This window comes from Dendropsophus ebraccatus, chromosome 1 (assembly GCF_027789765.1).
Source record: "Dendropsophus ebraccatus isolate aDenEbr1 chromosome 1, aDenEbr1.pat, whole genome shotgun sequence".
Lineage (NCBI taxonomy): Eukaryota > Metazoa > Chordata > Amphibia > Anura > Hylidae > Dendropsophus > Dendropsophus ebraccatus.
Window position 1 is genome coordinate 9,045,716 of NC_091454.1, and position 15,567 is coordinate 9,061,282.

The window sequence follows — 15,567 nt, forward strand, 5'->3', positions numbered from 1 at the left end:
GTACACAGTGACCCCACCAGCAGAATAGTGAGTGCAGCTCTGGAGTATAACACAGAATGTAACTCAGGATCAGTGCAGGATCAGTAATGTAATGTATAGCTCCTGTGTTATACTCCAGGACCAGTGTAGATCTTGTAGATCTTATGTCAATGATCTTTTCCTCACTTTGCCCTCCAGCCCTGTTATCTCGGCTTATTAGCTGTAACCCCTCCCCTAGCTAATAGTCCACACCCTGGATATATAGTTCCTATATATCCAGGTGAGGTGACAGCTTCCCTGCACACACAGCATGGCGCTCACCAAGGACACCCGCATCACCCTGAGCGATGGAAACACCATGCCCGTCCTAGGACTGGGCACCTATGCTGCTCCTGATGTAAGTCCCACTTATCCTCTCCCATTGTAGGCTCCTGTGTATGGTTTTGTGGTGTGGGGGTAATATAGTACATGTCTGGCACTATTAAAGGGGTAGTCCATGGGAGAAGGTGACACAGGTGACCTCTATGATCGCAGACCACTAATCATTTCCAACGTGTTTCTCTCCCAGTCTGAGGTTTTCTCAGGGGACATAACCAACAATGGCTTCTCTTTTTACCATTACTCCTCTGCAGCAGTGTGAACGCTGTTATAGAACTTATGGGACCAAGTATTGATTTATTTTTTTATTTTAGAACCATATAAAATTTTTGCTTAAAACCTAAAACATCTGTGACTAGCGTCTGGTACTCTCATAAGCTTTAATAATGCCTCTGTATTGTACAGTGCTGTGGAATACGTTGGTGCTACACAAAAATTATCATTTTTAACCCAGATCTGATCAGACCCTTAAAAGGGCTGGAACATTTTTATACTTGATATAAAATATTGTTAAATCTAAGTCATACTCACCCACCCTGATCCCCTGTAGCTCCCAGTCCCACGAGAATCTGAGTCAAACTTAAGCTACACTTCCTCCCACCAAGTGACTTCCTACAGGGATATGTAAAAGACCCTGTGAGTGGGACACGTTGATCCTATAGAAACTCTGGTTAAGGTGGATCCCTGCTGTGGCCAGTAAAAAATCACAAGAACCTGGGAAACAGCAGGGATGAGCAGGGACCAGGAGGCATCAGCAGGGGGATCATGGATCTGGTAAGTATGACATATTTTATTATTGTGATATCAACTCTGACCACATCTGTAATTTTAATCTGCTCCATGGACCTTACAGATGTGAGGGCGCCAGATCACGGATTGGCATACAAAGTTACTATAACGTCTGAGAACAAAGTCCGCCTTGTGTTTGTAGCGTCCTGTGTGTAGGGTGTATGTGAGATCTCCGAGCACTGTGTACACACGGTTATTGTATTCATGGGGTAGGGAGGCAGGACATTGTTATATGTAGGTGAAGGAAGTCCTTTCATCTTTTAGGTCCCGAGAAATATCGGTGAAGAAGCCACAAAAATCGCCATCGATCTCGGCTACAGACACATTGATTGTGCCTACATCTACGGCAACGAGGTTGAGATCGGCAACGCCATCCGGGCAAAGATCGCTGACGGTACAGTGAAAAGAGAGGAGATATTCTACACCGGGAAGGTAAGGAGAGGGGTTGTTGTCAGAGTTAGGTCCCGTCCCTAGAATAGGTGTGACGTCCTCTAAACACTCAGCAGCTTTTAGGATCCGTCAACAGCATGTCAGCTCTCCATACTTTGCAGGCCCTAGTTGCAATATCTAAGGCGAGTTACAGTCCATTACTATCTACAGTCCATCCATTATTGACCCTGATGCAGGACTATTTGTCCTTATCAGTAGCAGAACTTTCTTAAGACCTGCTTGGCTTTATAGCCGGGCCTATTTCCCGGCCTCTTGGAGGGGAAGGTGCACAGTCCTTAGATGTAGTATGTAGTGTGGTGTCCCGCTACGGGTGTTTTGTGTTTCACACCTGTCATAAAAAGCCTCTTACTCAAAGCTAAGTGGTGATGAAAGTAGTTTGTTATTTCACCACTAGATGTCAGTGTTTTCTATATGGGCTCTTTTTTGTTGCACAGCTGAAGTAAGCAAAGGGTTACTGTTTCTTATATATTATGTACTTTTATTGACCAATAGAGATACTCTTCTTTTCTGATCTATCCTTTCTCTTCTCTTCTTTGCACACATTCTTTTCTACCACTCACAGGGTCTTTTACACATCCCTGTAGGAAGTCACTTGTTGGGAGGAAGTGTAGCTTCAGTCAGATTCTTGTGGGAAGAGGACACACAGAGCAGACGTCCCTGCTGTAGCCAAACCAGGGCCTGGCTCCGCCAGGACCCTTGTTCGGGACAGTTCAGTTGTGTTAGCAAGTCTAAGACACACGTGTATAAAGCAGCCAGAGACACTTAGTTTCTTCAGTCTATCAACTATTTCTATGATGCAGTGCTAGACACTACAGAGGGAGAAAAACAGGGATAAACCCAGCCCACAACGAGAACCTCTCTACAAAGTGCAGGCCAGTGTCCTGAAACAAGAGATACTAGCCTGGATAGATCGAAGCTACCATAAAAAGTTCTATGTATTCTATCTCGCAGTGCAGGTTACACCGGGAAACCTCGGACACTCAGCTTCACACAGGTAACCACAGCTGGGGCTTGTATCATCCTATTAGGACGGGAAGCCCAACACTGTAGGGCAGAAGGTGGTCAGACAACAGTCTAAACACAGGTACAAGTTAACTTCTCACTCTGAAGTCTCAAGTATTTCTCTAACGTTCCAGCAGAACACAGTACTACTTTGGGTTGGGACTCCCTTGACAAACTCCTATTCTCTATGCTGCTCCACTCTACTCTAAACTCTACAAGCACTGCTACAACTACGTCTCTCGTATTCAGCCCTTACAAGTATCTCCGCAGCACAGACCCAGTTGAGCACTGTTACCTGTACAAAGGTTATCTACTTGCTGCCAAAGTGTTCTGTATTATTCAGGGACTGCACAGTAAAGCTGTTCTATTTTATTTTTTTTAAGACCTGCTTGGCTTTAAGGCCAGGCCTATCTCTAGCCACCTAGAGGGGAAGGTGCACAGTCCTTAGGTGCAGTATGTAGGGCTAGTTACAGTCCATCCATTATTGATTCAACCCCGATGCAGGTGTATCAGTTGCAGAGCTTCCTTAAGACCTGCCTAGCTTTATGGCCGGGCCTATCTCTCAGCCTCATGGAGGGGAAGGTGCACAGGACAGGGCATGCTCTTCATTAGTCCTTTTTTATGTATTTTTAGTTATTTATTAACTTTTTTGCTCATTATTTAATTTAATATTATTTATTTTTCTAGCTATGGTGTACGTTTTTTTCTCCCAACCTTGTCCGCAAGGGTCTAGAAAAGTCCCTGCAGGACCTTCAGCTGGATTACCTGGACCTGTTCATCATGCACTGGCCTTTCGCCCTCAAGGTATGTGAAGGTCCTGGAATGAACTTGTCAGGTCTGGACTCGCTAGTCTCACTATTACAACTGGGGTAGTCTTGTTTGTTTTGTAGCTCATATATATATATATATATATATATATATATATATATATATATATATATATATATATATATATATAGATATAGATATACAGATATAGATATAGATTTTAATCTAGTCATGGTCTAAACTGCTTTATTGGAAGAGGTGATAATAGTGACTTAAAGGGGTACTCCAACAAAAAAATTATTTCAAATTATGTCAGAAAGTTATACAGATTAGTAATATTTAAAAACATCCCGTCTTCCAGTACTTATCAGCTGCTGTATGTCCTGCAAGAAGTGGTGTATTCTCTCCAGTCTGACACAGTGCTCTCTGCTGCCACCTTAGTCCATGTCAGGAACTGACCAGAGCAGGAGAGGTTTCTATGGGGATTTTCTGCTGCCCTGACATGGACAGAGGTGGTAGCAGAGAGCACTGTGTCAGACTGGAGAGAATACACCACTTCCTGCAGGACATACGGCAGCTGATAAGTACTGGAAGACTGGCGAATTTTAATAGAACTAAATTGCGAGTCTTTATAACTTTATTGCTGGAGTTCCCCTTTAAATAGTAGTTTTAAGCATCGTAGCAAGTGATGAGCAAACTGTATCCGTGCATCCAACTTCTGATTGGTTGTTTTTATGTTTTTCAGCCCACAGGAGCCGAGGAGCCCAGCAAATCAGACAAGCCCTTTGAATATGATGACGTAGACTTCTGCGCTACCTGGGAGGTGAGTTATTAAAGGTAAATTCTCAGCAATGAACATATAGTCTGACCTGATAATACAGGGGTACTCGGCTCCTAAGGCTGCTGCATGCTCCTTGCTTGACATTCTGACCTATGTGTATAGGGAGAGGTTAATATAGCCTAACACTGGTCAGAGTCTACCTGCCACTACCACTAGGGGGCTTAGAAGCTGAGCGCATACAGAATTATCATTGTGTTCTATGCATATACAGTATGCAGTCAGCTCTTCAGCTCCCTCTATGGGTGACTGCATCTTGTCATGTGCTTGTTGTCACCTATATTTTTATATTGTGGTCACCACCACAGACACAAGAGTTAGTCCACATGTCAGCCCACATTCACCAGGTGACCTCTGATATGTTTATAGGCTCTGGAGGCGTGCAAGGACGCCGGTCTGGTGAAGTCCATCGGCGTCTCCAACTTCAACAAAAGGCAACTGGAACGTCTCCTGAGCAAACCAGGACTGAAGTATAAACCAGTCAGTAACCAGGTATGATACATGGGGACCAGACAGGGAAATACATCTATGTATATGGAGGGCTCTGTATACAGTCACACACCAGGCTGCTATATACATGTATATGGAGGTCTCTGTATACAGTCACACACCAGGCTGCTATATACATGTATATGGAGTGCTCTGTATACAGTCACACACCAGGCTGCTATATCTATGTATATGGAGGGCTCTGTATACAGTCACACACCAGGCTGCTATATCTATGTATATGGAGGGCTCTGTATACAGTCACACACCAGACTGCTATATACATGTATATGGAGGGCTCTGTATACAGTCACACACCAGGCTGCTATATCTATGTATATGGAGGGCTCTGTATACAGTCACACACCAGGCTGCTATATCTATGTATATGGAGGGCTCTGTATACAGTCACACACCAGGCTGCTATATCTATGTATATGGAGGGCTCTGTATACAGTCACACACCAGGCTGCTATATCTATGTATATGGAGTGCTCTGTATACAGTCACACACCAGGCTGCTATATCTATGTATATGGAGGGCTCTGTATACAGTCACACACCAGGCTGCTATATCTATGTATATGGAGGGCTCTGTATACAGTCACACACCAGGCTGCTATATACATGTATATGGAGGGCTCTGTATACAGTCACACACCAGGCTGCTATATACATGTATATATGGAGTGCTCTGTATACAGTCACACACCAGGCTGCTATATCTATGTATATGGAGGGCTCTGTATACAGTCACACACCAGGCTGCTATATACATGTATATGGAGGGCTCTGTATACAGTCACACACCAGGCTGCTATATACATGTATATGGAGGGCTCTGTATACAGTCACACGCCAGGCTGCTATATGTATGTATATGGAGGGCTCTGTATACAGTCACACACCAGGCTGCTATATACATGTATATGGAGGGCTCTGTATACAGTCACACACCAGGCTGCTATATACATGTAAATGGAGGGCTCTGTATACAGTCACACACCAGGCTGCTATATACATGTATATGGAGGGCTCTGTATACAGTCACACACCAGGCTGCTATATACATGTATATATGGAGTGCTCTGTATACAGTCACACACCAGGCTGCTATATACATGTATATATGGAGGGCTCTGTATACAGTCACACACCAGACTGCTATATCTATGTATATGGAGGGCTCTGTATACAGTCACACACCAGGCTGCTATATACATGTATATATGGAGTGCTCTGTATACAGTCACACACCAGGCTGCTATATACATCTATGTATATGGAGGGCTCTGTATACAGTCACACACCAGGCTGCTATATCTATGTATATGGAGGGCTCTGTATACAGTCACACACCAGGCTGCTATATCTATGTATATGGAGGGCTCTGTATACAGTCACACACCAGGCTGCTATATCTATGTATATGGAGGGCTCTGTATACAGTCACACACCAGGCTGCTATATACATCTATGTATATGGAGGGCTCTGTATACAGTCACACACCAGGCTGCTATATACATGTATATGGAGGGCTCTGTATACAGTCACACACCAGGCTGCTATATCTATGTATATGGAGGGCTCTGTATACAGTCACACACCAGGCTGCTATATACATGTATATGGAGGGCTCTGTATACAGTCACACACCAGGCTGCTATATACATGTATATATGGAGGGCTCTGTATACAGTCACACACCAGGCTGCTATATACATGTATATATGGAGTGCTCTGTATACAGTCACACACCAGGCTGCTATACCTATGTATATGGAGGGCTCTGTATACAGTCACACACCAGGCTGCTATATCTATGTATATGGAGGGCTCTGTATACAGTCACACACCAGGCTGCTATATCTATGTATATGGAGGGCTCTGTATACAGTCACACACCAGGCTGCTATATCTATATATATGGAGGGCTCTGTATACAGTCACACACCAGGCTGCTATATACATGTATATGGAGGGCTCTGTATACAGTCACACACCAGGCTGCTATATCTATGTATATGGAGGGCTCTGTATACAGTCACACACCAGGCTGCTATATCTATGTATATGGAGGGCTCTGTATACAGTCACACACCAGGCTGCTATATACATGTATATGGAGGGCTCTGTATACAGTCACACGCCAGGCTGCTATATCTATGTATATGGAGGGCTCTGTATACAGTCACACACCAGGCTGCTATATACATGTATATGGAGGGCTCTGTATACAGTCACACACCAGGCTGCTATATACATGTATATGGAGGGCTCTGTATACAGTCACACACCAGGCTGCTATATACATGTATATGGAGGGCTCTGTATACAGTCACACGCCAGGCTGCTATATCTATGTATATGGAGGGCTCTGTATACAGTCACACACCAGGCTGCTATATCTATGTATATGGAGGGCTCTGTATACAGTCACACACCAGACTGCTATATCTATGTATATGGAGGGCTCTGTATACAGTCACACACCAGGCTGCTATATACATGTATATGGAGGGCTCTGTATACAGTCACACACCAGGCTGCTATATCTATGTATATGGAGTGCTCTGTATACAGTCACACACCAGGCTGCTATATACATGTATATATGGAGTGCTCTGTATACAGTCACACACCAGGCTGCTATATACATGTATATGGAGGGCTCTGTATACAGTCACACACCAGACTGCTATATCTATGTATATGGAGGGCTCTGTATACAGTCACACACCAGGCTGCTATATCTATGTATATGGAGGGCTCTGTATACAGTCACACACCAGGCTGCTATATCTATGTATATGGAGGGCTCTGTATACAGTCACACGCCAGGCTGCTATATCTATGTATATGGAGGGCTCTGTATACAGTCACACACCAGGCTGCTATATACATGTATATATGGAGGGTTCTGTATACAGTCACACACCAGGCTGCTATATACATCTATGTATATGGAGGGCTCTGTATACAGTCACACACCAGGCTGCTATATCTATGTATATGGAGGGCTCTGTATACAGTCACACACCAGGCTGCTATATACATGTATATGGAGGGCTCTGTATACAGTCACACACCAGGCTGCTATATCTATGTATATGGAGGGCTCTGTATACAGTCACACACCAGGCTGCTATATACATGTATATGGAGGGCTCTGTATACAGTCACACACCAGGCTGCTATATACATGTATATGGAGGGCTCTGTATACAGTCACACGCCAGGCTGCTATATCTATGTATATGGAGGGCTCTGTATACAGTCACACACCAGGCTGCTATATACATGTATATGGAGGGCTCTGTATACAGTCACACGCCAGGCTGCTATATCTATGTATATGGAGGGCTCTGTATACAGTCACACACCAGGCTGCTATATACATGTATATGGAGGGCTCTGTATACAGTCATGCCAGGTTACTATATACAGTATATGTATATACTGTATATGGAGGTCTCTGTATACAGTCACCCCCGCCCTGTACATATATGTATATAGGCTATGTTCACATGTATGTGTATACGGACACTGCTTATACATGACTTTCTATATCTCCCATGCGGTTTAATGATTAACCTGGCTGAGGTCACCTACAAGTCACCGCATTGATTTCTCTGCAACGTCTTTCATCTTAAAGGGACACTACAGATATGTTCTACCAGTACAGGCTGTTGCTTTCTGTTATCAGCCACTCCAGGCTGGGGATTGTAGCATTGATCAATGGGATAAGTGCCAATACTGATACCTATATCCATATGTGAGTGATATTGGCGGCCGGTCACGTCCAGTGCTTATAATGTTGTCTTGTGGATGACAGGTGGAGTGTCATGTCTACCTGAGTCAGAGTAAGCTGCAGGCGTATTGTAAATCCAAGGATATCGTGCTGGTGGCGTACAGTGTGCTGGGGTCACATAGAGACAAGAACTGGTAGGTGTCATCATTGCTTTATCCTGGAGGTTATAGCATTATTACTGACAGCGGTGTTCTATAGGGTGGACCTAAGCACTCCTGTCCTGCTGGAGGATCCCGCCCTGGCCAGTGTGGCAGCAAAGTACAACCGTTCTCCAGCAGAGGTCGCTATGCGCTTCGTCCTCCAGAAGGGGATCGTGGTATTGGCCAAAAGCTTCTCTGCTGCCCGACTGAAGCAAAACCTTGGGGTAACTATGAGGTCTCATGGACTGTTTTCTGGTGCTCACCTGTCAGATTATCTGTGTAGACTGGGAAAGAGTCAGCAGAGTCATCTCATTATCATTAGAGGGGCGGGGTCAGCAGTCATCTCATTATGATTAGAGGGGGGTGGGGTCAGCAGAGTTATCTCATTATTTTTAGGTGGCGGGGTCAGCAGGATCATACTATTATTATAAGGGGAGGCGTCAGCAGAGTCATCTCATTATTATCAGACAATTTTTTTTATAACTGTTGCTGTGATCATTACTAACCAGGCGTCTTCTCTTTTTCAGGTGTTTGACTTTGAGCTGAAGCCTGAGGACATGGAAACTTTAGAAGGACTGGATAAAAACCTGCATTATGGACCTTTTAAGGAGTAAGTTGGCTACAAAGGTTTATAGACAGCAAGACAATTGTCATAAGATATTTGTGGGAATAGTCTTGGAAAAAGCCGTAGTCGTAGTCAGCACAAATGTATTATTATTTTTTTCTATAAAATTTTTTTTGTTCCTTTTTGTTTCCAGAATGAAGCAGCACCCCGAGTATCCCTTCCATGATGAGTACTGATTGGTTGTGGTAGTAGACACGGCCATCACTATACATTAAAGAAAATATTGTAGTAAATATGTAGTCAAATTGAATATTTATGGGTGCGGCGATTGTACAGTAATATGTACGAATTTGTATGTTTATTAGTTCTTGCAGCATGCCTAATATATAAAATTAAAATATAGAAAGAAAAGTTTTTTTTAAAAAGGATTTTATAAACATATTCGTCCCACTGTTGATAAAACTACACATTAGATGATAAGGAGGAGCTCAGGGGGGTGTCATTACTGCTAGAGGCCCAACGATGGCCTCCAGGCCTACAGTAAGTGATGTACCATCAATGGGGGTCCTGGCCTTCTTGCATCAGCTCTGTTTTCGACTGTATCGTCAGTACCCCAGTCGAATACTGTGACAGGGCAGAGAGCCATCCACACCCTGCCCCACCACTGTTTGTTAAAGGGGTAGTTCACCACCAGAAAGTTTCAGAGATTTGTAATTTAACTTCTATTAAAAAAAATAAAAAAATCTCAATTTTCCAGTACTTATCAGCTGCTGCATGTGCTGCAGGAAGTGGTGTATTCTTTCCAGTCTAATACAGTGCTCTCTGCTGCCACCTCTGTCCATTTCAGGAACTGTCCAAAGCAGTAGCAGATATCCATAGAAAACCTCTCTTGCTCTCCACACTGGAAAAAATACCATTTCCTGCAGGACATACAGCAGCTGATAAGTACTGGAAGACTCAAGAGTTTTTTTAATAGACGTAAATTAGAAATGTCTGGCACTTTTTGACACCAGTTGATTTGAAAGGGAAAAAAATAGTGAACAACCCCTTTTACTGCAGGCCACTCTAAGACTACAACCTACATATGGTCAGGAGCAGCTGACATCTGTGTCCTGGCCAGGAAAAAGGACCAGCTGCTTGATTTGGGAACAGAAAGAGGTAAGCTTCGGTTTTTTATTTCTTTTTGAACAAATAAAGGGTCTGTTGTTATAGTGTAAGGCAACAAAGGGAGCCTAACTACTGTACGGGGGCACAAAGGGAGCCTAACTACTGTATGGGGGCACAAAGGGAGCCTAACTACTGTACGGGGGCACAAAGGGAGCCTAACTACTGTACGGGGGCACAAAGGGAGCCTAACTACGTACCGGGGCACAAAGGGAGCCTAACTACTGTACGGGGGCAGAAAGGGAGCCTAAGTACTGTACGGGGGGTACAAAGGGAGCCTAACTACTGTACGGGGACACAAAGGGAGCCTAACTACTGTACGGGGACACAAAGGGAGCCTAACTACTGTACGGGGGCACAAAGGGAGCCTAACTACTGTACGGGGGCACAAAGGGAGCCTAACTACATACCGGGGCACAAAGGGAGCCTAACTACTGTACGGGGGCACAAAGGGAGCCTAACTACTGTACGGGGGCAGAAAGGGAGCCTAACTACTGTACGGGGGGGTACAAAGGGAGCCTAACTACTGTACGGGGACACAAAGGGAGCCTAACTACTGTACGGGGGCACAAAGGGAGCCGAACTACTGTACGGGGGCACAAAGGGAGCCGAACTACTTTACGGGGGCACAAAGGGAGCCAAACTACTGTACGGGGGCACAAAGGGAGCCTAACTACTGTACGGGGGCACAAAGGGAGCCTAACTACTGTACGGGGGCACGTCTACACTTTGGTTTAAGCAGCAATGAGGAAGAAAAGTGAGAACATATACATATGCAGAGCCTGCACACAGCTAGTACCAGTCACTATATGGTCACTGTATAGGGGTCGTATTGGTGTTGATATACTCATTTTTATTCAGTAACAGTATGGCGGCACTATTCCTTCATTACATGGTGGTAATTTATGGTCATGGTGGGAGGATATTTTGGCTTCTTATACTTTATAGTTAAGGTGCTCTATATATATATATATATATATATATATATATATATATATACAGTAATACCTCGGTTTTCGAACGCTTTGGAACTCAAACTGCTTGGTATTCGAACGAAAATTTACCCAGAAGTAGTGTTTGGAATTCAAACTTTGCTCGTTTTCCGAACGTTTTCTGAACGTTTTTGCGAGCGTGGATGGTGGGTTATACCTGGCGAGTTAAGCAGTGGTGAGGCTTCACATACAGTACAGTGCTGTATAAGACTGCTGGAGTGCATATACAGTGCAGTAGTAGTACAGGCAGTGCACCACCATCTCCCATACATTACAGTGCTTGGATGGGGGGGGCGCTATACAGTAAAGGATGGGTGAGGAGGTGGTGACGACTGTACTATAATTGCTGGTTCTGATGAACATTTCTTATGTGTAATGTCCTGTACAGTATATAGTGCTGTTCTGTACTGTAGGGATTATACGGAGCACTTATCAGTGTAATAAATGAGGATTGTAGGGAATTATTGGCTGCTGGAACCAATTAATCACATTTACATTATTTCCTATGGGAAGACACTGCTCGGTTCTCAAACTGCCTTCCGGAACCAATTAAGTTTGAGAACCGAGGTACCACTGTATATATATATATATATATATATATATATATATATATATATACTCTGCGTGCCCCAAACAAAGGCTTAGAATGGAGCCATAAAAATAAATTTTATTGTTTTTTTTATACCAATTCCTGTACATAACTGTATCCTTCTTCTTTATCAAAAACTGTATAATTTATCTACATCTACAACAAACACCAACAATGAAGCTTCTGTTCTCACATTGTAGAGTTCCGCTTCCCTGGAATGTGCGTGATTTCAGCCTCCCCGGCCCCCCCACCAAACTATAACATTGTGGGCAATTTTTTTTATCACATTTTATTTATTGTGACGACCAGAAGAAGTGAGAGAAATTCCATTTAAGATACATTTGGTTTCTGAAATTCTGACAATGAACAGCTCGCACATACGGGCTTAAAGGGATCCTGTCATGTTGTCTGACTGTAGGCGGCTAGAGATGAGTGAGTAGTAAAGGGAAGCTCAAAATTAGAGCAGGATAGTTTGCGATGTTCGACTATTTGATCGAATATCGAACCCCATTGAAGTCAATGGGAGAAAAATGCTTGTTTCTTGGAAACCAAAATTTGACCACTTAGAGGTCACCAAGTCCACAATGACACCTCTGGAAATGATGGCCTTAAAAAATCCTTGGAGGTAGTGACAAAGTAATAATATATTGTTTCTAAGAGGACCTGAAATTTGAGAGGGCAAGTGCGGTAGCCCTGGCAAACGTAGGCATTTAAAGGGGTACTCCAGCGAAAAGCTTTTTCCCAGTAATTGAAAAACATTACAAAGTTATATAACTTGCTGAACTCAGTGAGTTCAGCAATCTGTTTCTCTTATGGATCTATTAGGCATTGCTCCCACCTAGCCAGAATCCTGCTCCTCACTGATGAGGGGCAACACCCCAAAACAGCTGTATGTGGATAGTTACCTAGACTTGGCTTATCCCTTGTCATTACACTGACTTATAGGGCCACTTAATATGGTGGATTTGGTGGTTTCCTAACAGGAGCTTCCCCTCGGCTGGGTCCTTCCCGGAGGGATATCTGGCTAGTCCTGTGTTTTGAGACTCTTCAATGAGGCTCCACGGGCTCCTCTTTTGCAAAGTTATATACCTGTAATATGCTTTAATCGCCTATCTGCCCCCCTTCCCTATTCCCCCCCCCCCCCCTCAATCCCCCACCAGGAAGTGAAGTAAACTCATTCTTACCTAATGACTGTTGACCCCAGGCTGCTCTGTGGCAGCCATTTTGTGACAATGACATCATCAAGAGGGAGATGGGCCTAAGCCCTGTTAAGCCAGCCTCTCTTTGTCAGATGACTGAGGTTGCTCAGCTCTGATTGCCTGAGCAAGGTGTAAGCTAGCTAACAGTTCTACAGAGTCAGTTAGACATCACAGGAAACAAAGTGCATCATGGGAAAGCCCAAACCAGGAAGTGAAGAAAAAAAGAAGACACCAACTGGAGGTTCACGGACCTGCAAACAGCGGGAAATTCAAACGGATACAGACTCATGAGGGATGGTAAATGACCTGGTAAGCCTGGCGTATACAGTATATATTATTTGTAAATGAATGTTTATTGAACAGTTTTCATAAAATAATACAAAGCAAGAAATAGACCCCCGGAAAAAACCTGGGAAAGGCATAGTACAATAAAAATAGACTCATACAGAGTGGTATATAAAAGTAACAACCTGTGATGTCGATTCCAATTGTCGGGTGACATCTACCAGGTGTGGACAGGGCAAATAATACAGTGTATTTTTTGAACTTTAACATCTGGCAGCAGTGGATACATGAGAGTTTTTTTTTTTTTCCAAACTGGCGCAAAGTACAATAAACTGTCCTGTCAAATGTAGGACAAAATAGGCCAACACAGGTCTATGCAGGAGAATTCTAAGCTGCCTGCCTGTCTGTCTAACTAGCTGATATGCTGTTAGTCTATGCACTGTATGGAAGAAGCTATATGCTGAGTCGTGTAGTAGCCCTAACAACGGCTTTTGTCTTTCCTGCCTACAATCTGATAAGAGCCTCACTGTCCCTACTGCAATCTCTATCCCTCAACTACCTGCAACACTTAGACTGTATGAGCAAATAGATAAACTGAAGCCTATTCTTCATAATGAGCAGCTGCCTGCCTGTCTGTGAGAACAAGCGGCTGCTGTGCTGTTAGCCGGCTGCTGTGCTGTTAGCCGTCCTTTTGTTAAAATAAATAACATTTAACCCCATCTATAACATCTAACCACTGTATATCTAGAGCTCTATGCTGTGCTATGTATTGTAGTAGCCCTAAGAAGGGCTTTTGGGGTATTTTCTTCCTACAATCAGCTAAATCCTCACTGTCCCTACTCCAAGATCTCTCCCTCATTACCTTCAAGATGGCATCTGATGACGAGCAGGAAAAGGTCACATGAGTAAGCCAGCCGATTATTCTATTGTAGCTGAGCACGATTTTCAACCCAGTTTAATAATTTTACATGGCTCAGAATAAAAGGTTTAAAAAAATTCCACTTGTAGCGTACATGTGCTCCGTTACTCTCTACCTGCTCTGGGTCAGACTGCGCTGTAATCATCTCCCTTCTTTCAGCCTGCTTGTCCTCTTGCTGTGAGCTGGCCTCCTGGCGGGCCGGGCTCCCTCTAGTGGCAGGCATGCGCCTGTCCACCTGTATTTATAGCTCAGCCCACAGGCTATGGAGTCTTCTGGCATGTTCTCCTGAGGGTATATGTAGTCTTCACTCACCTCCTCACCTCTTTGTTTGTCAGTCAGCAAACATGTCTGTGCTCCCTGGCTATCTGCTACTTCCTAGCAATCTTCTAGCTATTTGGATCTCAATCCATTCCTAGTTCCAGCTCAGCTTTAGTCTGAACTACTATAAAGGAAGAGCATCTAGTCCCGGTCTCCAGCACTCCTTGAGTTCTTCAGTCGGTGGTCACCGAAGTCCTTCTCTGAGGGTAGCGACCTGGGAGTTTCCCGCAGCAAAGTCCAACTGGCCTAAGTCCAACAGACTTAGGCACTGGTAAAAACTGAGAGCTCCTTTGACTTCGCTCATCGGGGAAAGAAAGCCAGTAGGCCTCAGTGATCCAGGTCATCTACCTTCTCATGCTTGGACCATACATTGCACAGTACCAAAATTTTTATGTATCTTTGGTTGTGTTAGAAGTGTAAAAAAAATGGTGGAATAGTTATACCCGATACAATGGTAAATTTGCCCCAAGGGGCCTCGTACATCAAAGTTAAGGTGTAGCAAACATCGGATTTCAGCCCAGAACAGGTTAAAAAGACAAAAAGTGGTCAACAAGGCAACCTTGACTCTCCTGATGGTTTGCCTACTAAAAGCATCCTGGTAAAATAACCTTCAAAGCCTTGTTGGCCCATTAGAAGCCGTGGAATTAGGGCACTCGGAGAGAACCCACCATCTTATTGATTTGGTAGAATAGTATTACAAGTTACCCCAGTGCTCCACATAGGCCAAGAGGGCTTGACAAAGCTTTCACTACTTGCAGCCAGTGTTTATGTTTTTTTTTGGCCCCAGATGGGCAGCATTTTGCTGGACGGTTACTTGGGTGAACATGAACCCATTGGCTTTACTCCATGAGGACATCTAGCAGATGGTCCAACTCAAAGGGATCTTCCATA

General features: G+C 44.0%; 1 protein-coding gene across 1 annotated transcript; it reads left to right on the forward strand.

Annotated features, from left to right (window-relative positions):
• Positions 1 to 289: 289 nt before the first annotated feature.
• Positions 290 to 9,578, forward strand: LOC138788444 (rho crystallin-like). Its single transcript, XM_069966310.1, has 9 exons — positions 290 to 376; positions 1,411 to 1,578; positions 3,286 to 3,402; positions 4,112 to 4,189; positions 4,574 to 4,696; positions 8,530 to 8,639; positions 8,704 to 8,869; positions 9,173 to 9,255; positions 9,404 to 9,578. Exons 1-9 carry the CDS (start codon positions 290 to 292, stop codon positions 9,444 to 9,446), a joined length of 975 nt encoding a protein of 324 aa, XP_069822411.1. The 3' UTR covers positions 9,447 to 9,578.
• The last annotated feature ends 5,989 nt before the right edge of the window (positions 9,579 to 15,567 follow it).